This window comes from Leuresthes tenuis, unplaced genomic scaffold (assembly GCF_036924035.1).
Source record: "Leuresthes tenuis unplaced genomic scaffold, fLeuTen1.0.hap1 SCAF_12, whole genome shotgun sequence".
Taxonomy (NCBI): domain Eukaryota; kingdom Metazoa; phylum Chordata; class Actinopteri; order Atheriniformes; family Atherinopsidae; genus Leuresthes; species Leuresthes tenuis.
The window spans coordinates 6064479-6090963 of record NW_027325366.1 but is presented as its reverse complement, the minus strand read 5'-3'; the positions used below and the strand labels follow the sequence as shown (position 1 = coordinate 6090963).

Genomic DNA, 26485 nt, shown 5'->3' with positions numbered 1-26485 from the left:
TGACCCTGCAGTTCTCATCAGCCACAGTCCCGCTTTTCACCCACCTGAACTGAAGGCTCAGACACACGGCGGCTGCTACTCGCTGCTTATGTTCCCCTCTCACACCAGATACAGTCTGATCCTCACTGCCACCCCATTTCAAATCATCATCTCATCATTCAGAGAACTAGTAGCATGCACAGACACACACACACGCCCACGCACACTGGCAAAGGAAATTTCAATAATCATTTCAGAGTGGTATGATTGGATACGTTCCAATGGAGAGATGAAGGAAAAGCAAAGCAACAGAGGTGAGAGATGGAAATGGAAAGAGAGGAGGTGAGACTGTGAGACTGTGAACCTGTTTCGATGAAGGGATCTAACGACTTTGCTTCCATCTCATTTGCAGATCCTATCCCTCTCAGTCTAGATTACATGGTTATCCCCGTGCCAGAAGAAAGGCTTATCAGCCAAGCCTTTCTTATGTGCTCTGCCTGAACGTATGCTCTGTGAGAGCAGGGGAAAGACCTGTTTTAACAAAAGCATGATCTTTGCTCCAAAATCACAGCAGTAAACTCAAATTCCACCTCCTTTTCATGTGGGAAAAATTTGATTGTTGTCTGTGGATATAAAGTCCACAACAATTTTGATTTTATCTTCATCACCTTGAATCTGACCAAAAAAGACCATTACAAAAAGATGTAATAGAAAATTGCATTGCAGTCAATTTTAGACTTTTATTAGGTTTATTAATCATTGCTCAGTTAAAGTTTCATGTAAGTGCAACACAGGCTGGAAATTGCCTCAATCTTGATACAGGACGTGTACATTTTTCAGTTGAAACTGAAAGAATATACAGATAGAGTTGCTTTGTAAACCTAACCTGCAACTGAATCGTCTGTGGACTGAAGGAAAGCGGAGGACAGATAACATGTTTCTCATAGAAAGTCCCAGTCTGGTTCGCTGGTTTGTTGCTGAATTGAAATATGAATACATTTAAAACAAATGTAAATTATTTCAGTGTAACAAAACAGATAGGTATATAACTAGATGTGTAAAGCATTCATGGAGTGAACTTAAATGGTTATAAAAAAAACCCCTATATTGTTGGAATTTCTTTTACAGGTTATGAGTACAAAATTTCTACCAAGCTATGTTTCAGATACAGTTATGTTCAGACACAAATTTCACAATAATATTAGACATACCATTGGACAAAAATGGGACAACTAGACGTCCATCTACTGTAACTGCATAAGAAAATACCATCTGGTGAACAATACAGAAAAGAATATTTGTAACAAGGTATGTGTAATGTTTCCTTTATCAAAAATTTCTGTTGCACTATTCATGGTTAGGTCTAGGCACTACTTTGTCAGGTTTAGTATAAGATTGAACCCTAAATATGTGGCTTCACTCCATGTACTAGCTGCGTTGAAAGCAGATATGAGAAGGTACCTTTTTACAAGCCCCAAACCAATTAGAATGAATGAATCTGTGATGTTTGTTAGTTTTGTTATGTTTTAAGTTCCTGGTTTAGTCTTTAGTTTGGCCATGTTTTCCTTATTTTCTCTTGCCCTGCCATCAGCTTCATCCACGTCACCTGTGTTTCTCCCCGCAGTTGCACCCCATCGCCAATCACCCTCCTCAGTATTTAGTTTCCAGGTTTCCTCATGCACTTTGCCAGATCCTGGCAAATGATGAATAAATCAAGTTTTTTTCTGTCACGGTGGGTGGGTGTTGCATGGCGTGATGAAGATAGGACTTGGATGCAGATATTTCAAAAGAAAAAATTTGATTTATTCAAACAATCAAACAAAAAGTCGCGGCTGAGCCGGAATACAAAAAACCTAAACTATGGAAAAAACTCTTGGCAAAATAAACCCTGACTGTGACTATGAAAAAACATGGGAGCAAACCTGACAAGACCAAACCTGACGTGACATGAGTAGCTGTGACTTCAGTGACGGTGTCTAGGCAAGGAATGACGATGAGGATCTGGCAAAGTGCATGAGGAAACCTGGAAACTAAATACTGAGGAGGATGATTGGCGATGGGGTGCAGCTGAGGGGAGAAACACAGGTGACATGGATGAAGCTGATGGCAGGGCAAGAGAAAATAAGGAAATCATGGCAAAACTAAAGAGCAAACCAGGAGCTTAAAACATAACAAAACTAACAAACATGACAGAATCTGGCAATAATGCTAAAATGACAAGTGGGAAAAAAATATACTGATTTCATATTACATCAGAGAAACTGAAGCTGTTTGAATGGGAGTCTAGTGAAGCAAGAATATTTTGGAGTCAGCACCTAGTGGCTATTCGTGTACTTGTACGCATAACACAAGATAATTCTATCTTTTATATACAGAGTAAAAATGCGTTTGAATGCATTACTCCATCACTATGATACATTTTTTTTTCTCATTTACCTCATGAGGGACATAAAATTTTGTCATCAGACTTTGGTAATTTAATGAGAACCTGTCTTCTTAACTACATATAATCATGTATATCTTAATTTCTCTGATAACACTGTTAAATTGATAAATTGCTTTCGACTCTTGATCTCCTCCAGAGAACTAGTCAACAGCTGAAGAACCTTTCAGCCTTTTGAAAATGTTGAAACAAGTCTGATCATTCTGTCTGTAGTCAAGGCTGTTTACCAAAGCTCTGCAATAAACAAAGTGTTCCTTTAATATTGAGGATATTAGTGCAAAATGTCAACTTCAGTGAGGCTCAGACTTCTCTACGAGGCTGGAAGCATATCTGCCCTTCGACTTTCACTGGCCTATTAAGTTGGAACATATTGGCTAGATGGGTTTTCCATGTGTGTGAGTGTCTGTGTGTGAGAGAGAAAGAGAGAAAAAAAGGAGGGTGTGTGTTTAAGATTTGCAGCATAGAATAACTGAATAGGACACACACAAATGGGTAGGCTGGTGCTGGCGAGCCTTATCACTGTGGCACAAAGTGGGAAGATTAGATTACTCACTTCCCTAAACCTCTAACTTGGTTACCATAGCAATAGCAGTGTGACTGGGGCAGCAGCTCGCCACTGTGAAGGCTGCTGGATGGAACAAGCACCATGGGAACAACAGTTCAGTCTGCCACTTCAGCATAGTAACTATTCTATTCTATTCTATATGAGGCTGTCTGAAAGCTTAAAAACAACTGTTAGTAGAGCGGAGATTATTCTTAATATTCAGCCGTCCCTGGAGTTAGCCGTTTCCCCTTTAAGAGTCCTTGCATACGTTTTGATTGGATTTGTTGTTCCACAATATTCAGAGAGTCAATAGAGCAATAAAGTGTTTGGTGCTACTTCATACAGCTATTTTTGTGTATTGCTGCATACCAAACAAGAAAGATCAATAGATATTGAATTCATAATGCACCATATTGAAGGCTGTGCCTTAATTCAAAATAATGAAGTGCTTGCAAGTCTATAGTGTTGTGGACCTGATCATTAGATTAATTACCCCAATCCGGCTATTGTATTTCAATTAGGCCCTTTTTATCTTTTCATTAGCCAACAAGCTCAAAAATGAGTGTTGCACAAATACTGGAGACAGGACAAGGTGCATGCATGACCATGTGAACATGAATATTGAAATACAATATCCATTATGATGTACTTCTATCATCAGTGATAATGGAACGGCACAGTAACAATTCTAATATTCTTGATATCACTCAAAGAAGAGGGCTTAAAAAACTGTTTAAACAAATAGAAGGGAAAAATCCCAGGGACCTATACAGGAAGTTAGGTAGCCAAAAAGTCAGAGAGAAAATGCCACATAAATACTGGTAATTAGACTGCAGGCAGTCGTGATGCTCTCAGGACTCATAATGGAGTCAATTTATACCATTCACTCTGAAAAATGGCTCTGAGAAGTTGGGGATGCTGTCCTCACCTTGACAAAGCACTTAATTTAGATAAGCATGGGTCTTGAACCTGCAATGCAATTAGGTCACTTTGGTGCCAGTAGCCCACAGACCATGACAGTTCTATCTCTAACTGTCAGACTTTAGGCAGGGAAGTCTTGCTGACTCATAACCAGAGTTCTAGGCAGTTTTGCTTAAAATTAAATTAGGTTTACAGAAGCATTTTCTTCACAAATTATTTCTTTGATATTGAATTGAAAGGGCCACAGAGAAAGCACAGACTCAAAGTACATTTGGGTGTTTTAAAATGACCGTGAATAATTAATATTACTGGTTGGCTAACTAAAAACAAGGTTTTCTCTGTACAGATGAATTAGATGTTGTAAACATTGTATTGTACTGATTTTTCACCATGAAATCTGCCTCTATGGTATGTAATGGATGAGTAGTCTGTGGGCCAATAACTTTGGAGTGAAACTTAAGGACACTGAATTTAATGATTTGCACTTATTTTTATGATTCTCTTTCGTTGTGGTACCAATAGCAGATATAGTTTCCAACAAAAGAGACATGAAAGCTCTTTTTAAGTTTTGGGGCGTCGATAACTTATGAATAACCAACCACAGCATTCTTAAAGCTGCAATAAATTATAGTGTACACAGCTATGATCACATTATCTCAATTTTCTTGGCTTCATAGCATGTTCCTTCTACAAATAATATGACTGATTCTAAACATGTATTAGCTCTGTATTGTTTTACTTGCCTTTGCCTGGTTGATGTTCATATCAATATGCCACTATCAGTTCTGGTTAGTATGTAAAAATAAAAGTTAGTACACTGAAATATATTCACCAACTGACTTATTTTGGTGTCACATTAGTAGAGGTTGGTCTGGTGATCTATTAGCTACAGTCTAATGACTGCCTCTGGGGACAACTATCAGTACATCTGGTGAAGCCAGTGGATATTCAAATAATAAGTGATGGATATTGAGATCAAGATTTCTTGTTACATAGGCCAGTCACTCTTTGAATGGACTGAAATAAAAAAAAAAGATCAAATAAAAAACACAATATAAAGCCAAACAGCCATCAGAGTTGGTTTTGGGATTCTTTTAAAGCAATTGAGTGCCCTCTTTCTTGCTCTCAGCATGACATTTTATATGCAGCTAAAAACTGTCCACATGACTGGTTAATACTACTCAGACAACAAGCAGAAAACTTCTATAGGAAAAATATAAACAGTCCTGTGCAAAAGTCTCAAATCACCCAATATTTCTTTAAATTTTGCTTCCAAGAAACTTTTTTTGTAATCTTTTAAAGTTGTCTTGTGCATCAGTTCTAAAGTCTTTCTAAATGGTTCTTTGGACATTGGTAGCTTTTTCATTTATTTTCAGTCTAGTCTGTGAACGTTACAATTTTTAAAGGAGTGTGTTTTTCTTTTGTTTTGCAAACCACTTAACAATGACCTATGAATCACTCAGCCATAAAAAGACACCTAACTCAAGGTATGAACCAGTGTTGTGTCGACATATAAAAGACACGACAGCAAAGGAGCTATGTTAAATTGTATTTTTAAGCTATTTGTTTGCAGCACCCTGTCACGGAGACACACAATGTGTTCTCTTTTTATTTGCATCTATGAAAACTATCAACCATAGCACATTTTCATAGAAATAAAATTATGATTTTACACAGACATAATAATTCCCACAGAGTAATCAGCTAAAAACTTCACATATCTCAGCATGATGTGCAGTGTGTCCCTAAAATTGAGGGAAGTGGACAAGTGGAGGACAAAAGAATAAATAGAAGGTGTAAGAAATATCTGCAGCAACTTAGAGTGATGTCCATAAGAAATACAAAAAAATCCAACCAAGACCTGACACAGGACCTGAGAGAAGGATCTGGACCTTCAGTTGGCTGTCAAGTAGCCATTCTTTAGTAAGGGTGACAGGGAGAAAAGGCTGAGCTATGCCAAATGACACAAGAACTGGACTGAAAATGACTGACAACAGGTCTTATGGAGTGATGAGTCCTCCCCAGAGACCAGAACTCAACATTATTGAAACAATGCGGGATCACACAGCAAACCAAACAAAAGGCAGCCAAGATCCACAGAGGAGCTTTGGAATGTCCTTCAAGCCTGGAGAACTATTCCAAAAGACAACTTCAAGAAATGACACAAAAGCTCGTCTGAGAGGCTTCAGACTGTGTTGAAGAAAATAGATGCTCATATCAAATATCGACATTCGAACTTGTTAGAATTGTACAAAATCTGTTCTTGCCTTATAAACTGCATTTTCATTTGTGTTTTCACATGTTTCAGTAAATTACTTCTTCTGACAGCATATATAAAAATGAGGGTCGGCACAAGATTTTTGCACAGGTCTGTCATTTTAGGTAAAACATTTTCTGTTCTTATAATATCGTCTAAAATGTTCAAATATCTGCACCCTCTGTCTCATGGTGCCAAAGAGAATTGCAATAATGAAGGAACAGAAGGTCATTGATAGCCCCTGTCATTGCAATAGTTTCCTTTTGGCTCCTGGCTATCTTGCTTTGGCTTTCATATTGTCTGGAACCATAGCAACCATGCCATGAGTGGTATCCATGCGCAGGCATCATAAATAAGTGTGTATTTATAGTTTTCTTCCACCTTCCCTTCACTGTCAAGCTTTTATGGTGTTGGGACACTCCCTTATAATGTCCTTGCCTAAATTAATGCGCAAGAGTTTCCCATCTCACTTTTATTCGTCTTTTCTGAAGAGTGTGATTTAATTTCCATGACAGCTTCCAGGAGCATGAATATTGTTCCTTGCATTGCTGTCGCTAAACAACAGAACTATCACCTCCCACTCTTCCTTGCCATCGCTTCCTGTCAGAGGGAGAAAGAGTCCACAGTGCCCTTTCAAGCACACACTCCGATTCGGCCCACAAAAATGTTTTTTAGAGTCTTCCTCCACAAACAACCACCCAAAAGCAACATTTGTTTCGAAGCAATAAGTCAGAGTTCTTTTTTCACACTGTAGCTTAGCAAAGACTTCAGCACGGCAACACACACTCTTTATTAAAAAAACACTTGCTAAGAGTTGTTGAGACTTGCAGAAATCTTCCAGGTTTAAAGCTTTGGTTGTCCTTTGTTCCCCCAAGACCATGTGAGAGCAATTCAATTTCCCCACTGTACAATTTGATTTGGACAAATGTCTGATTCGGACTGAAGGGGCCATGTGACTAGACTCATGTCCAAAGGGCCCTCTCTCTGCACAGCTGACTTGTGTTCTCACTTATCAGATAAAAAGAAACATAGCAAGCTCACAAGAGAACACTCTCTCAGTAGCATGAATGCACCCAGGCGTGCCTTGCTGCTAGTCTTCACACTGCACGCACATATTCACACATGCACCCTAAAGCCAATGAAAGTGGCAACTTCCTGGCTTACCCAAGTTTTATGTGTGTGGATTTATCACTGGCCATTAAAATATATTTGATTTTCAGCAGGATGGCTCTCCACTGCTGCCTTCCTTGGTACAAGTCCAACCCACCTTTTACAAGCACTTGCTTTAACCTTCTCCCCTGATCATAAAACACCAGCAGTTTCTTCTATGCCAACCCCCCCCCCCCCCCTCTTCTACTGTATCTCTCCATCTGTTTTGACCTCTGCTATGATTCTATCTTTATATGGTGTGTTTGTGTTTCTCCTCCTCCCGTCCTTGCCTTTTTACTCTCACTCCTTTACTGCAGAAATACCCTCTTTGCCTCGAGCTATCTTATTTTTTTTCTAATTGTCTCTTTTCCTCCTAAATGATCGATTGGTCAGATTTATCTGGCAGTATGAGAATAAGGACCACTCTCAGGCTTCTACTCTTAAATACCCAAGAGTTTCAGAAGGGGAACATTAATAATGAGTTTTCATGGAGATATTCAAAGGAAGCCATTCTCACTTTTTAAAAGTAAAAAAAAAATCCCTTTGAGAGGACTGGTTGGCTATGATAAACATGTCACTGCTGGTTTTTCATGATGATGCTGTTATTTTATAAAAATTCTTGGTTTACTATTACCGAAAATTCTTAGAATCCCAAGGATTAATTGGAGACATCTTTTTTAAAGGACAGTATACATTTCAGGGGTTATTTGCTTGTTTTAGAAAAACAGTATGTTCTAATAGAGACAAACTAATTTTACAACAACCTAATAAAAGGATCTTAAATGTACAATCATGTAAAAGGAAAGTACATTCTCCTTCAATACAAACATTTCACATATAGAAAATTAACTGGGCCTTAGAAGGTCGTGAAATGAGGTAACTACAACCTCAGATGAATCGTATTGTGTCAATTTTTGACAAAAACTCATTCAAAATGCAGAAGCAGTTTGTGAAAAACAAAGTACATCCCATGATTCAGAACCCTGTGGAACCAGATTTGATAGCTTTAACATTTAACATACTAACTGAAGCCTGTAAAGTCTGTTTTTTTTGTAGACGCTGTTGTAAAGAAGTTATTTCTTGGTTTGAGGCACGGAATAGAAATTCAGATACAATAGATATAAGGACTGTTAAGACATTAAGTCAGTTTGGTATAAACATGAAAATAGCAGAGCTCAACTGATTGCTGTGAAGAAATACAATAACAAAAGAGAATGCGACAAGTGACACATGCGTCAGCTTGTCAACACAAACGCCAACGGGGTGGGATTATAGGAAGGAATTGAGAATATATGAAAGTGATACTTCACATCATGTTCACACTTTATTGTCTTTTTTTCTTTGCTGCAACTACGTTTTTAATACTGCAAGCAGAAAAACCCTGAGAACAGTCTAGACAGGAGTGGAGATTTAACAAAAATGTAAGCTATTTTCAACTGCACTGTGTGCCAGTTTCTCTCTTGTTAGAAGTCCATCTAGCTCAGTAATCAGTTAATCTCTGTCTCTCTCCATCTTTCTCTCTCGTGTACATAGAAACAACCATTTGCATAAGGTGATATTTCTTTAAATAAGCTTAGAATAAAAAAAGTTTTAAGATAATGTTCATATCAGTCTCACTATATTAAACTATTTTTTTTCATACTTGTATATCTATGTGCAATCACTTGGAATAAATAGAGGCAATATTATACCGTGTAATATTATATTTTGGAGAATCACCTCTGATATCTAATAAAGAAGACAGAAAAATTGGTAAAATGTGATGGCAACACATGCATACTGCAGAAAATCCTCAGATCATTGGGCTGTACTCTATAATATACTCTACTGTGTTTTGCTGCCTCGCTTGATTTCTCAGAAAAGGAAGATCAGATCTGATTGTATGCTCTGGTAACTTCCTTTTCATTTCAAGATGAAGGATTTTGTAATCAGGATTAAACTGTGTGGACAGATAATCATTACACTGTAAGCCTATTTTCACCCTATTTTGCCAAGTTAGTTACATCAAAGTAACATTTGTTATGAAAATATATCACAATTAGCATTAGTGTTAAGCTGTTGAGTCATCTGTGGCTAGCTTAGTCAGACACCAAAGTCTAACTCATTATTCATCAACAGATGAGTGATTAAGAACAGGGAAAACAACAGAACTTCACAAATATGTCACCCAGTTCAGTCTAAACACTTTTCAGACCATCCCTACACTGGACTCGAGTTAGTTCACGTATACTTTGAGGCTCACTGCTAATATCACTAACAAAATAGCTTAAAGCTAAGTTATTAGCTTAGGTTTAAATGTACTGTAAGATCTGTCCTAAAAACCACAAATAACTGATTTTGTATTGCAAAGATGAATATTTTCAAATGAAGTGAGACCATTCCAAAGAATTTTATTTTATTTTTCATTTTTCCTAGTTTCACACAACAAAGCACAATATTGGCTGAAACTACAGAAGAAGATGACAAGCATTGTGAGGTTTCTTTTAAATTTTAGCAGCAGCTCAAAAATGGTTGACACAGTTGGTGCAAATCTGAGGTTACTAAATTACAAACAACTGAATAAAAAGCTATCAGACAGGGAGCAGAGACTGTCTGAGTTTATGCTAATAATTTTAAAGTACTTTGACACAAGGGTATGTTTGAATACTCACCATTAAGTTTCTGTCCTCATGTAATAATGACAGTTACAGAGTATGATAGAACAAGAATAAGTCAGACTTCGTCAAACTTCATCCTTGACAATTGTTAAAAATAATGTACTTTTTAGTATCATAATTATTTTTCACTTCATTCATCTTTGAATTTGTTGTATATTGTGTTCTCCTCGACGCTGTTTTTGTGAGCAACAGACAGTGTTAATGGACGAGACCCTGTAAATGCTTTGATTTGCCATAGTTTTATGCTCTTCAGTCTATGCATCTTGCAGCTGATTGCTGAAAAACAGCCCTGGGATGTATGATGCACAATACACCAAAGCACTCAGTTAGATGGTTTTACAAACAAAGTGTGATGGCAATGCTCATGCCGGTTTGTATTATCCATGTCTGAGCACACCATGAGAGTTTATTGTATGCCTCCTCTCACATCTTCAGAACATGATGTTCAGTGAACATGTATATGAAAAATTTATTACTCAGTCTGTTCATTTTCATGCCTGGGATTATTATCTTTTTCAATTTTTCTCCCTTGTACATGCTCGGTGAAGCTCAGTGCTTGGTAGTTAATGAAGGAACTGCATGGGTAAACACACAGGAGGGTAGAGACACACTTATGTTAGTGCCGTGTCTCGTTAGTCAATTAGGCGACAAATCTGTTTTAGCTGAAAGACGCGTTATTAATCAGCTCAAGATTTTTACATGATTAGTTACACTCACAAAGGTTATTCATAAAATAATCACTTACAGCTATAAGCCTTCTCCATCTTAATACAATCAACTCTTACACACTTGACACTCCCTCCCAACTCGTCACTTCGCTTCAGTATTTATTAGTTGCAAAGTTTTCTGCGTACAGACAAAAACACACACATGCTGAGAAAACAGCCTCCGTTTCCCCCTTTTGTAAAATCAATTACAATTGTAAAAGCTTAAATGATAAAGCTTAAGAGAACAAGGTTCCCCTCACACATGGAGCTTGCACTCGCTTTGTGAGACATTACACAAGCAATCTACACGTCATTCTGGAATTTCAGGTAGCAAACAAAAACAGGAAGAATGAAGAAGTTATGTTTCATGCAGAAGTGAGACATTATCTCTTTCTGTCTGAATAATGAAACATGACTAAGAGGTAAATATTATGGGGAGAAATGGGATGGGAAAAAGTCTTCTTTAAAGTAGGCAAAACCCACATCAAGCTGTTTACCATTTCCATTCACCTTTTGTTATCGACATCTTTTAAATGCAAACCAAAAATAGCAATGAAACCAAACTTTTGCATTTTCTAAATTATGCATTTTTCTTTTTATCTAATGTCCTGTCTTCTAGGTCAAATATACTATAACCTGAAAAGGATCTGTCTGAGACTTGAAAACAACTTGAGACTGCACTTATTGCACACCCTTAGCTCATATTTTGTCACTATAATTTTCTCTCCAACTCACAAATTGTCTGTCATTGCAGCAGTTTGGAGCAAATACTTTTTGCTTGACTCCAATTTTTCTCAATGTAATAAGAGAAGTTTTTTTTCCGGAAGCAACCCTGCTTCCTGCTGCATAACCATGCAAAGACAAGTGACATGTAAGCTTGACAAAAGAGATAATAGAGGTCATGAAAGGTAATGTAGGCAATGTCACGTCATCTATCTTTCTGTACAGGCTTCGGCTGGTACATGCTGCAGTGGCAGAAAGAGGAGGTGCTTTCATGGCTTGACAAATTTAAAAGTTGAAAAGCTGTTTCCTTTCTTCATGTAGGAAGAGCAAATGGCCACTTGACAGCATTACAAGACAGCAAACGCCATACTGACGCTTATTTGTTATGATTGCTTTGATGAATGCATTAGCACACAGTTGCCTGTTTACACATCTGAGATACAGTATGAAGAGGTATTGGACTGAAGAGAAGTTTCGGTGCAATCTTTTGGTTTCCTTAAATAGGAAATTGTTTTTGAATTGGCTCTATATGAATGAATTGGATTTTTTAAAAATTAATTAATTGGATTTCATTGGATTATGATTACAATGAATTGAACTCCAATTGGCTTGAATTGGACTATATTATTTAAGTGCTTTGAGATGACATTTGCTGTAATTTGGCGCTATATGAATAAAACTGAATTGAATTAGCATTCATTTACAGGTGTATTTATATCTGTACAGTATCTGTCTTGAGCCACCCTCATTTCTTCATATTTTACCAGGAAAAAGGGGTTCTTGGCCAAGTTATCTCTTATGTGTAGACACAATAGAAAATCGTCAAAGCCTTTTATATGCTTTGACGATTAGTCAGTGAAAAAAGGACTTTGTCAGTGTTAAGTGGTTTGACAAACTAACAAATGAAAACAAAACAAACCAGCAAAAAACAACAACTAATAAAAAGAAAACATGAATTCCCCCCTCTGAAAACAGGTAGGTATAAGGACTGGAGTGAAAAAAATAAAAAAAGAAAGAAAAAGAAAAACTTGCAGAGACTCAGGAGATCTATAGTTTTCCAGGCTTTCCAAATGTCTTCCAAAGTTTTTCTTTGGAAGTCCTTCGGAAAGCCTTGGTATATTTTAGCACGGTGTGTAGTGTGTCAATAAAAAGTCTGAGGAAGCTGGACAGGTGTTCGGCAAAATTATCTGAAAATAATGTCCTTCGTACATAAGAAGCTCAGAGATACATCGGGCCTTTTAGTTGATTTAACAACTGTTCACTAAAGTCTCATCAAATATGATACCCATGGAATGGTGGCTGTCAAGAAGTCATTCTTGAGGAAGAGAAAAGGGAGAAAAGGCTGAGAGTATGTTAGTGGTAACCAGTCTTATGGAGTGATGAATCCTCCCCAGAGCCCAGAGCCCAGACCTCAACATTATTGAAGCAGTGTGGGATCATCTTGACAGAGAGCAGAACAAAAGGCAGCCAACATCCAAAGAAGAGCTTTGGAATAAATTTAAAGGAAAAACAAAAAATCTTGTTGAAGACGGTTTAAGCGTGTTAGAATTGTACAAACTTTTGCTTTTGCCTCATTTACTCTATTTACATTTATGTTTGCACCTGTTTCAATAAATCACTGCACCTATTTCTTGTTGTCTTTGCAGCATACAAATAAATGAGGCTTGGACTGGCTTTTGTTTTAAATAATTGATGTTATTTACTTTTCTTTGTTTTATACATTTCGAGTTTCCACAGTTTACTATGTCTGCTTGATATTGGGAAATATAATGTCAGTGGTGGGAGAGGGAACGCACAGAGAAAATATTAAAAAACAGCGTATGTGGACTTAGAAGAGTGGCGGAGGAGGATGAGGTGAGTAATCTTACCATCGTCTCCTGATCCGGAGCCAGCATCTGCAGAAGAGAACAAACACAGTTATTAACCACAGGCACATGCAGCCACAGACATTAGCTGAATAAGCGTGTGTCTGCATATGTAAGTAATTGTCTGGGCCTGTTTGAATATATGCTTGTGGTTGTGTGTGTGCAGAAAAGACAGACAAATTTGTGTTTGTGTGGTAGAATGAGATAAAATTTCTCTAACCATTGAGCAGAAAGTGAACCTGAGAGTCAGATTTAAAAGGAAAACAGCAGAAAAAAACAAGAAAGTAGGATGGTGGTAAAATGGAGAAAGGATGGAGGCTTTGAGCATTCTCCTCACAATCTGCAGCAAATGTAGGACTGTGGGAAGACGCGCTGTTTCTAGTTGCAAATCTGTTTGTGTGTCAGCGAATCCTTTTCCATGGCTTTCCCACTGAATCTGTGTAAAGCCTCCTCAAACACACTGAGCTTACTGAACTGTTCAACAATACAGCTGTGAAAGGGATACTCATGAGCACTTCGAAGCTCCGTGTAACTCGATCTGCCACATAAAGTGATCTGCTAAAATGCCAATGCCAGAGACCAGACGCATGTGGGCCCTCAGAGGAAAGTAAAGGAATAATAGCTCTGCTCTATATAAATGCTCGTGGGAGACGGGTTTATAAGAAGAGGTGCGCAAAGTGAGGCCATTTTAGCCCTCAAACACATGAAATCTGAGCAGACATCTGACACTGATGCACTCATGGCATAAGGTTTAGATCAATGAAATACATTTTTGACCAAAACTTGTCTGCATTGTGGTGATTCTTTGAGGTCAGCGCAGCAGATGGTCAGATGTGTCTGGGGAAAGTAGCTCCAAAAGCAGCTAGTTAATATCAGACTATTTTCTGTGTGGTGGAGCTGCTGTACCTCCAAAGAGGGAGGGATATAGGGGCAGTATCAAATAATGCAATATGTTCATTTATCCTCCAACCAATAGTGGGCCTGAAGACACTAATGTAAAGAAAAGGGTTTTCCCATATTTACACATATTCAGACACATTAGGCATGGTTATAGCACTATAGAAAAAAAAAATCATCCCTTGGTTAGGGTTTGAAATGAAAACTACCTAGTTGGGTTTAAAAATCCGTTTAGGGATGAAACACACTCTATTCACAACATGACTGCACCCTAGCGGCATCACTTTGGTGAATGGTGCGATAACTGATTATGTGCACTGCCTTCATAGAGAATAATTATGGTTAGGGCTAAAATACATTCTTTTCAAAAGAACAATCACCTAAAAGATGCCATTTCAACCCTCCACATCCAGTAGCGCTTTTTCTTTGAATTTAACAATAGATCGTCATAGCCTGTTGAACAAAGAACCAATGGGACCCATAACATTCTCAAAAGAAAAACTTGGATACATAAAAAGCAGTAAGTATTTCATGAGTAAAAATTGTGTTCAAATTATTCAAAATTGCAAACTGAATGAACAGAGGCATGAGGGCCCTTTATGCAATATAAATTTAAATAACGATTGAGTTTGTGGGTGATGTATTTTGGTATGATTTTGGCCTGCATTTGTAGTATGGTTATACTGAATTTCACATTTGTTCAACAAACAAAATATACTATAGTTAATACAGTTAGTCACAAAATGAATCAACACACAGTGGCTTTTGAATAAATGATCTAAGATATAAACATGCATATAAATCATTGTTGAACTACAGCTGAAAGACAGATGGAGAGCAAATCCTGCAGAAAAGCATGTGAACAAGTTCCTCTCTACAAATGCTTACACTCTATACCATGTGTAATGAAATTCAGCTCTGTAGGTTATAAGTACTTTTTGAAAAGCAGCACAAATACCAATCATTCTATGGAGGAATAAAATGTAAAACAACTGTCTTGATGCACTTAGTTGGCTTGTGAAGTACGTATTAAAAATTCCTCTGACTACTTTAAGCCTGATTTGGTGAAGATGTTGTCCTGGGACAAATGCAGTAACATAGTCTGACAATAAGAGGTATGTAGTGTATCTTACAAACACTGTCTGAAAACAAGCTGGCTTAGACAGAAATGCCATAGTGGGACCATTTTCAGTGCACCTGCGACATAATGAATGAAAGAGATGGGCAGCAGGCAAAAACACAAATAATGAAACATACTATTCTCATTCATGTGGTCCTAAAACGCCACCCTTGTCCTCTGGGCTCCAGATTAAAACCAAATCATTGATAACACAACACCATTAAAAACTGACAAAAAATACTTGTTGTATGTGGATACACTTAAAATGCGTTCCAATTTAAATGTGTTACAAAGGGAAGTTAATTCAATGTGAAATCAGGCTTTATAAGTGTTTAAAGACACACGGATTTTAATATGATGCTACATAAAGAAAAATTATCTGGTATTCTGCTTCATTCGCAGCTCTACAGTCAAATTATAAGATAATTTGCAGCACTGAGCATGTTAACATTGTTTCACAAAAAGGTCAGACTTCCTTGGGTTGTATTTGTCCTTTGAAGGAACATTCAGATGACACACAGCAAGGCTGACCTCCTCATCAGAGGCAGGTGTCAAAAATTGCAGCCAATGTTTATCTTATATAGAAGTAGAATTATGATATTGAGAAACTTTTTCAGAAATAAGAGAGTGTCAGAAGTGCAGCCGTGTTAATTCAAGAATGGCTTTTCTTTGTGTCAAATCATGGTTGAACTGATGATTTCTAAGATGGCAATGCATAGCATTTTAAGGAGGCTTGATAAAAATAAAAAATAATTATACCATATATTGTATAAGAAGGAACTGAAACAATATTATTGTCAGTTTAGGACTATTTCATGCCTGTGGGCAGACATATATGAGCGTTTCAATATAAAACATTCCTGTTTACAGCTGGATCACAGTTTGAATTTTATGGCAATAACATGGGGGTTTATGTGAAGTAGCTAACAATAAAGGGAATGATACTAAAATGGGTCAACAAAACAGTTTAGGGTTTAGCTACTGTAGAATGGGCTTGGAAACTTGCACCAGCTGAACATCCTAACCAAAGAGAAGCAGCATGTTTTTTCCTCACTCTGGTTTGCATCTTTTGCAAAGAAGGATTCAAACTGCAGTAGGATGATCACCTCAAGCACACTCAAAAACCAATTACAGATCAAGGAGGACAATGGAATGTTGACTAACAAGGCACCATGATCCCAACTGAACAGATCAGATATTTCCTTTTAAATGTCTGTGCACAGTTTAGAGCAAAAAAAGAAAGAAGAAAATTCCACAGTGCATCTTTAAGGCTGGGAACAGAAAAAAAAAACTAATTTAACCTTTTACAATACCTCCTCCCCCTGCCTTCATCCCTTTTAAACCTGCTGGATTTTATTGACCTAGGAGCAGGTTGGATGCCTAATGTGCAGTGTTTCATGAAAAGGCTTAGCTTCAAGGACCAGGATGAAGTCAGAAGGGGTTCATGGAAGATCAGTAACAACCTTTAGTATCTGTAAAGGGCAGAGGTTTGAGGAGAAATAAGACCAGTAATAAAAAAAAAAGAAACAAATGAAAAAGGAGATGGGCACCAGCTTATATTTTTACCTGCTTGTCTGTTGAATGAGGGGTCAAAGAGAGGTGACACCGCACAGTTTTTTTCTATTCATTTTTTCCTCATAATCTCTGGAGACTGAATAAGGAAGAAGAAAAGGAGTACATCAGTTGATGATTAAAGTTTTTATTCGTTTTATAGCAATGGATTAGACGAGTAGACAAGCCAAAGGAGAAAACCTTCTAGGGGGAGCAGTTATTAACCTCAGACTCTATACTGCTCTGGCTCACATCAGCCCTGACTTATATATGAACACTTTTACAGCATCTACTGTAAGCATGTCTTGAAAAATAGTATTTTGCTTATCAAACTGATTGTGACACAAACCAATATACTTGTTTGTTTCTGGGCACTGATCAATGGACTACTTAATTTTTTAGAGAACTGTAGAATCAATCAAATGTCTTAGTGAATATATGCAAAGAACTACCCTGGCAGTGACAGGAGGAAATTGTCTTTCTTAAACCTTTGACATTCAGGGTCTGGCAGTCTAGGGCTAAAGAGATTTTTAAGGCCTTTAGAAAAGAAGGGCCAAGGGAAATTAAAAACGAGTTATTTGAAAAAAAGCATTCCACTGAAAATCTTTTACAATTCATCAAAGACTGAGAGCTGATGTAAATGCTGCCCAAGAGCAGACTGCTTGTTTAGAAAAAAAAAATGTCTTCATGATCACCAAATTCCATCACAAGAACTATATGTAACTCTTCAGCTGTTGCTGTCAAACTGCATGAGTCTGCAATCACACAGAAATTATATGAAAGCAACTTGCATTAGAGATGTGCCAGGAAAAAGCCTTTCATGCTCATACCACCTGTGTGGCCTGGTGGTAGAAATGGTCTACGTTTGGATAGCACTGCTGCCTCAGAGAATGGGCAGCCTATTGATTAAAATGACCGCTAAGGCTGTCACTTCCTCCAAAAATCAGTCAGACAAAAAAGAGGGAGACAAGATCAGAACAAATAGGACAAAACAAAATAGACAGTATTTGACGGAGCACAAACAAAGGTGAAAAAATCTAAGTGCTTATAGTATAAATTATCTGTTGAAGTAGGTGAGTTTAACAAGAATGCTTTAGTTATGGTACACTAATGACAGCAACAACTCTAATAAATAGGATCAAATAATAGTAATCCTAATAATTTAATCATTAGTATTATTATTGCCATACTAATAAGCATGAAGTAGTCAGTAGATATAAATGGATAAAATGACACATTAATCTGTAATGTATTAGAATATTTTGTGGGTCACTGGTGGTATTTCAGTGATGGTGTTTTGCCCTTAGATGTACTGAAAGTGCATTTGTGTATATATTAGCTTAAGTTTTACAGGTGGTGAAGTAGTATTTATGTATGGTGTTCAGTACCTGTCAAGCAGATTATTTCAACTGGTGCTGGACACTAATCCTCAAAATTAATTGACCACTTGTGAAAACCAGTTTCAAATGCATTTGAAATAAACATGCAATTCTTCTAATCTATTCGAATGTTGCTTATCTGCAGTGCCTCCACTGCCTCGCTTGGATGGCAAGCTCTAAGATACTTCCCAACAGCTCCTCTCAGATTTTTTAGAGTCCTGATTGTCCTGTTTGGATGGCTTTTCGTGCTAATGTTAATTAGAGTTATCTTATTTTAGTTTATTTTACTAAGAAGTTACAAGAGCATGCATTGGGTCAAATTCCCTCAGCAGGATCAAAAGGCAAACTATTTCCAACAGTCTGATAATTTTGTCTATACAGCCTATGTTTTGACGCATATACAGATTACAATATTTCAGTTCAAACAGGTAACTGAATTTCAGAATTTCCCCCATTCGAGCAGATGTCACAGCGTAGAAGAGAAAGTGACAATCCTTGAACATTTTTGAGGCCATCTGTCTGAAAGTTGAAGTTAAACTAGAAGTGAAACTTTAACAAGATAATCATCCTCGGCTCATTGGCAAACCCACTTAGCACAGGCTCAGAAAGAGGACATGAAAGAATTTAAACTGCAGGTTTGAATTCCACTGAATGCTCGAGTGGGGACATGAAATGTGCAGCACATGCAATAAAAACCCTCAAATTCGCTTTTTCGCATGTTGTGATATTTAACTTTTTATGTACAAAACTAAAGTTCAAGCATGGATCTGCTTTCCTCAAATCCTTTCTAAACCTTTGAAATGATGTTACATCAAAGCCCTACTTCATAGGAACATTTTCAACCCTGCAGGATATGGAGGTTTTTAATCTAGTGACCACAGGGGTCGGTGGATGGCACGATTCAGAGAGTGCATTTACTGCCTTACTGACCTAATAGTGTACACTTCAAAGTTCATGAAGCGAGACAGAAAGTGAGGTTGAGACATCACATAGACCTCACAGACCTCAATTTTTTTCTTAAGACATGTTTTGTTAGAGTTGGCTGTCTAAACTCAAACATTTCCATATTTAATTTGATCAAATCCCTATCTTTCATAATGCATAAAACTCCAAATATTAAACAATTTTCTGTGGTATTTATTCATGACTAAAAAACACTAACTTTTTAAATGATGCTTTATTCACTCACTACTAACTGAATATTGTATACTGGAGGCAGCTCAAAGAAATATATAAACACAGACAGTCTTCACATCTTTGTTGTATAATCATGCATGCCTTTAGGTAGATGTCCCTCATGTCACACAAATAAAGGAGGGAGAGGGCTTTAAGAATATATATTTGCTATAGATCCAGAGAAAAGACAAAAAAATATTTTTGTTGCTGAATTCAGATAATCCAGTATTCAAACTGGCACCTGATGGTCCTGTGTCGCCAGCCCAAAAGTCCTTGCAGTGTGAAGCTCATCTGGGCTTTTCTAACCTCAAAGTAAAACAAAAAGCTAAAAGAATTCCTTGTGAATGGTAACACATTCGATTATTATTACTTAATGTAATTGTTATATGATATTGGCTTACATTCTTTTTCTTTTTTTTGTGGTACATTGCTGAATTCTCCTGTGAGATTAAACTGACACCATTGTAACGATTCCAACGGTCTCCTCATAACCCAGTGAGAGCTTCTTAAATCATCAGCCAAACATATGGCTCCTGTCATCTGTCAGCGCTGAGGCACTGCAGTCCCACAAAGCAGTGATTAAACACGCCATCAACATTTCAACAATGTCTCAGTTAAACCCATCTCACCTTCCCACTTAATGACTTCCTGAAAGTTATGCTCCATAAAGTGAGTTGGAATATGCCATCCTAGCGCTTGCCTTAGCTTAACTCTCTCCTTTGGGGGGAAAAAAGACTGGACTTGTTTCGCTTCGCTAAGCTAATACTTAACTGTTCCTCTGCATGCTGGAGTAGCACTTGGTGTGATAGGAAAATGATGTGATCCTACGCTAATCAGCTATGTGCCGCTGAGAACTCTTTTTTCAAATGACTTTTTAATTTGAGATTCCTTGTCTGTTGCTGTCATAAAATTAATTTCTTCTGGTACAATAAAAGTTCACCTTTCTAAAACATCACAAGTTTTCTGCAATATGTGCCTCTGTGATATGTGCAGTCATGTTTGTACATGCCTCAGTGTCATAGCCTAGCATGAGAGTGGCACCTCAGCAGGCATCCCGTTTACTGTTTAGAGTAACAGCAGACTCTAACGTCTGGTCTCATGGCCTTGGCAGCATGTAAGAAGTTTCATGAGAGCATGGGAAGTAGCTGGGGAAATATGCACAAAAAGAGACATTGCAACACCTGATATACTTGTCAAGATTTACATTTACTATCCATCCATCCATTTTCTATACCCGCTTAATCCATTGCTCGGACTGCGGGGGGGCTGGAGCCTATCCCAGCAGTCTTCAGTCTCACACTCACTCGTAAGGACAATCTTAGAGTCACCAGTTAACCTAACATGCATGTTTTTTGGACAGTGGGAGGAAGCTGGAGTACCCAGAGAGAACCCACACATACACGGGGAGAACATGCAAATTCCACACAGAAAGGCCCCAGGTGGGGATCGAACCTGGAACCCTTGCGCTGTGAGGCGACGGTGCTAACCACCTAAATAACTCTAACTGTGCTAACTCTAAATAACTTAACAAGACTCTTTAATTGCTAAATATAATTCCAGCTCAGTAACTGACAACCGTGGCTGTTGTTGACTTTACTTAGAAAGAAAAATAAGAAATGCTTGTTCAACAACTCAAAAGAACATGATTAGAAACGGCTTCAGTAGACTATGTCATCAGCTCTGAATACGAGAAATGAAAATTGATATGAAGCATCATGTACAGCATATAATTAAGAATGACACTGTTATTCAAAATCACGGGCAACAACAAAGTGGCTCTTTGAAAAAACAGACATTCATTCAGATTCAGAAAAGATCAACAAATCAAGTTATTACAATTAATTAATTTTCTGCCTATACGAGACTGTTGTCTCTCCAAATCAATGCTGTGGGTTGTTTGGTCATGTAGGCATCAAGGACCTACAATTACGTTAAAAGAATAAGTGACCCCTAGTGGTCCTGAGAGCAACTACATGTGAAGAGTTATGATGTTGCTTTTAAAAGAACGTACTTTAGCCCTAATCATAATATTTTTTAACCTCAGCCTCGTGATGTTATTGTCTAAGTCTCAAATTGGCATAACTGACACCAAAATGGTGGCATAGTCTGTGCGCATTCCCCGGTATCTGTGCTTTTCATTCTGCTGCACATTTTTACTTCCCAAGCTGTCAAACTCACCTCATTCCTAATTCTTTTGTCATGACTCTGGTCTAATCATCTTCTTGCCTGCTACTTTTTGAGCCAATTAGTCTGATTCCTGTTTTTTAAAACTAATGTTTGTTCTAACATTCCCTCTTCAGGCTGACTTTTGCACAACCTTCCTCCTCCCCATCTCTTCCTCTTTCTTATACCAGAGGGGCCTCATCTGAGGCATCTGCCACCTCCTATCTCTGCTCATCCACCTCCAATGTCTAGACTAGAAGGTCATATTGTTTAATCCTCCTTCAATCATGTCATCAATCTAATTGTCAAATAAAATTGTTTTAAATTCTCTTGTACATCAATGAGAATTGTTACGTAATAAATTGATCTCTCTTTAGTAAAATGTTATCATATAAACTGAACTGGACAGTGACCAAAGTGTTTTAGTTTTTGTATCTGGCTGTTAACTTGTGTTTCACAGTTGAATGTTCTGCATGTGATTGCACACCAACCCTCAAGCTGCCAAAGCTTCCCGAAACGTACCCTCACTCTGGTTCAGCCCCTCTCCTCCCATCCTCGTTCCATCCTCAGGTCTACTCATTAAGGAATTACTTGAAATGATTATGCTGTGGTCTTTGTTAGTTAAGAGAAAATCACAATAGTAATGCTCACCGTAGCTTGTTGGCACATCTTTCAGCTCTTTGTTTGTTTGATGGGGCTCAACTTTTTTTGTGTTCCAGCTAACTGGTCTCATCAGTATAATTTCCATCAGGAGCAGATGGCTCTTTTCAACTATAAAGCTCTGATAAACACAATAATGTGATGGCACAAAACAGTGAACACACTGGAGCATTTAGCAGCTAAAAAGACAGAAACTTGGCTTTGGATTTATTGGAAGCAAAATCTGAATTGAAAAAAGTGTGAATGTTTAAGTTCCATTCATCAGGTCACTGGGGACAACAATACAAACGTTTCTACATGGATGCTAGATATAGAGTAAGAAGAGCTTTCAAACATTATATGCTGATGAGAAATGTGGGAAATTAAAAAAAAAAAAACAACATTTTCTATAGCAGCTTAATCCAACTCAAGGTCGTGGGGCTGGAGCCTATCCAAGCTGTCATTGGGTGAGAGGCAGGGTACAACCTGGACAGGTCACCAGTCCATCACAGAGCATTACGAAAAAAGTTCCAGAGCAGGGGAAACAAGTATCACACACGGGAAAACTGACATATCACTAATATACTGTGCACTCTTACTGCTGATGGGGTTTTGGAGGATAGACATGGAAAGCAGGACAGCCAGAGAGTGAAAAAGGAACAGATGGAAAGAAAAAAAAACAGTGAATGTACAGTAGCCCTGTAACGGATTGGCGACCCGTCCATGGTGTGCCCCACCTCTCGCTCAATGGCACCTGGGATAGGCTCCAGACCCCTGTGACCTTGAATTGAATTAAGCAGGTATAGAAAATGGATGGATGGATGTATTGCAAAGAAAGTAGTGGCGCTTGCATCCTTGACTTGCTTGTACAGGTGGTAAGAACAGAGTGACTGTGTTTAAAAGTGCTAAAAAGAGCAGAGTGTAAACACTGCAGAAGTAGCTTCCTACTATGCTTTTCCACATGAAAGACAGCTCCTGCCCATTCAGAAGTATCGTAAGGAGAGGAGCTAAGTTTGAACTATATAGAGGGAATGCAGCCTGAGATGAAGTTGGCATGAACTAAAGGGTCACAACCTTAATAGGACACAGACTAGTCTAAAATAAATCCAAAGGTGAAAAGGAGCTTAAACAGCTTACTGTATGGAATCATTTTTAGACAACTTCAAAATGAGGCAGCATCTGTAACTCATTTTAGATGCATTTGCAACAGCCAGTACTTTAATTCTATGGCAGCAATTTGACAAAAACTGGGTTGATGGTGAATCATTAATGTTAGAGAAACATAATTGAGGTAAATGCTGGAACACAGTTTTCAAGTGACACGGATCATGAGCTATGGACTTTATTGTCACAGCATTCAAACAAGACAATAAATTGGAAACTTTGTCTTCTTTTAGATAAATACTGTTCATGTTGGTCTGTCCACAGTCCTGACAAATCTGTACTAAGGGCTACAGGAGCAAGGAGAGGAAAAGTGATCAGTAAAACAACAGGAGCTGTGTTGTATTGGAGAACTAAAGTAGGGAGTATGGCTATAGCACAACTTACTGCAAAATTCCTACATAGTCTCCTGTGAACCATCAAAAGTATTTTACTATGTGTCATGAGATTGTTTTGTGGATAGACCTTGCAAATGTCCATGAATAATCTACACGGTAATGTCTACTTGTTAAAAAATACAACGTTGGTTTATGCATTTTGATATTGGTGCCTAGTGATTCACGTCATGTTACATGAAAGGTCTCCTCTTTGTTATCTGAAGCTTCATATATAAACTCTGCTGGGCATCAAATTATCAAAAAGACACACTTCTCAACCTGTGTATTTTCACAGATAAAATTGTACCTTTATTCTATTTTTTTTTTATTCTGGGTCACTGCTACATAAACGTTGCATTTTGCACATCTTTGTCATCTTTCTGTAAAGGGTTGAATTCAAATTCTTTTGAAAAAGTCATTTGTTTATCTCAGGGGATTACTGCATTATCTAAATATTAACAGAGTTGAATTCAGTTTTTTTGTGTGTTTCACACCAAAATTATTCTTGTTCTTTCTCCATTGCTTCAGGTCACAAATATGAGAGGGATGTTGAAATGCAGAAAGCCTTTTTTTCCATTCCCAGGGACCGGAAATTTGTTTACTGTGACTTTGTTCTGTATTACTGCCAGAATAAAGTGTACTTCTAAATGTACTGGAGCTCCTCTGTTTGTCAAACGACTGCACCACAACAACATCCTTGTTCAAATTCTGAATTAGGGTCTCAAAAGCGCCGTTTGTGTGAAAGAAAGGGACCTTTATCCTTTTCCTTTTCAAAAGATACGGAAATTCATATCACACACACTGGCTTACACTCATCACATGTCTTCAATAGGACCTCACACAGGACCAACAAACAAGCAATTTAGACAGGGGCTGGATATTTCATGTGACTGTACACAGTCTTGTTTTCTGAAACACACACACACCACTGCTGTTACTCCATGAACATTTTCCACCACAGTCTCCACATGTTCCCTCTGCTGAGCTGTGCCCATTCAAGGGTCCTTTAATGGACCTCTGCAGGCAGCTTGTCAGAGAGGGTAACTGAGTCAGCTACTGCTTAACTTCAGCAAGCATCCCTATCTTGGCTTAAGCAGTGATTCACAAAGCTTAAAAAAACAGCCAGCACTACCTTGCCAGTGGATTCGCTCAGTCAAAACTAAGCATGTCATTCAGAAAATGATTCACTAATTGGAACATTCTTCTGTGGGTGTTGCTGCTTTTTTCCAATATAATCTTATCCTTTAAACTTGTCATCAACGATTGAGTTGATTACACTGGGAAAAACTAATTACACATGCTCTGCTTAGATAAAATGCAAAGAGGAGAAAAAGCTAAATTTTGGCATTGTATGTGCACAGAATATTTTATAGACTCCTACTGTGATGAAATACACAGTACATACATATAGAGGATATGTGATACAGCATACATATTGCCAGAGATTTAAATCAGAGTGCAGTTTTTGTTTTTTTCTGTTACTTTGATAAAAGGACCAAGACTATTCACACCATGGTACACATCTGACACTGACTGTTAAAAGGATTGTGACTTCTTCATTGGAAAGGACACATAAGGACTTGATGTTGATCTTACTTCCCAACTGCTCATGGGTTCATTCTCAAATGTTGCCTGGCTAGAATCTTTTCTTGGAGATCATACAACAGAGTAGTGTTTTCCAGTCTTGGTCCTGGTCCATGTTTTAGATAGTATAAATTTCCAACACCCCCAATTCAAATGAATGGATCTTCATCTTGAGAGATCTAAGTGAGAACTAAGCTTTTAATTTCAGTTAAAGTGTGTCAGACCTGGTTAACATCTAACACATGCAAGGGAAGGTGTCCTGAAGACTAGGATTGGGGAAACGCTGATATAGACCAAGAAGTGTAATCACAAATAGCACTGCACACTCTATGCAGCTTTTTTGCTCTCCACAACATGGCTAATGGAGTGCCTGACCTTTTCCAGCAGAAAACACCCACTCAGCTGCTTAAACACCAAACTATATCAGCAAACAGTAATACCAATTACGTGTGATAATAACACTAAATCCTTTTTTCTTTTTAGTCACTAGAAAGATGAAAATAATGGGGCATGCCATCAATGTAACGGCTCTAAAAAAAAAAACAGAATCGACGACACTGGTATTTCCTGCACAGGATAATCTAAAACAAAAAAAAAACTCCCATATTTGCATTAAATCATGATATAGCTGACTGTTTCCTTTGTTTTCTGCTCTTGAATTGATCTTTTTGGTGTTAGCACGTTAATGTTTGTAAAGTAAAAGATGAAAGACACTGGACTGAGATTAGTCAAGTGTCACATATATAATTAAATGCCAGTAATACACCTCCCTTGAAATGGAGGTTTGGGTGACAGAATAAGTTCTGTACAATGAAGAATCTATGTGGAGTACTTTGAGTGATTGGTTGATCCTATCTCATTAGAGTGCTTTCTTATCCCACATACGTTTTGGAGAACTCCCAATCCATGATTGTTTTAATCCTTTAAAGTGATGATTTTTTTTCTGGCTAGGTTCTTTGCAAAGCGTAAAGTTTTGGCGCAATTGGCGTAATTTTTACCGTAATATTAATATTACGTAATATTAATTTACCAATGTGATGAATGTCCCCCTTGCCTGGTCCATGATTTTTGGTGGTCTGACCTTTCTTGGCAGATTTGTTGTTGCACAATATTTTTCTGTTTAATTTAAAGATGTTCTCAGGGATATTCAGAGTTTTTAACATCTTTCTGAGAACCCAACCCTAATCTGTACT

General features: G+C 37.8%; 1 protein-coding gene across 1 annotated transcript in view; it reads right to left on the bottom strand.

The window, feature by feature from the left end:
- tmeff2a (transmembrane protein with EGF-like and two follistatin-like domains 2a) overlaps nt 1–26485 on the bottom strand; it is a 133386-nt gene that overhangs the window by 56022 nt on the left and 50879 nt on the right. The window contains exon 4 of the mRNA XM_072397882.1: nt 13249–13275. Coding sequence (XP_072253983.1) covers nt 13249–13275 — 27 coding nt within the window. The remainder of the gene's footprint in view (nt 1–13248; nt 13276–26485) is intronic.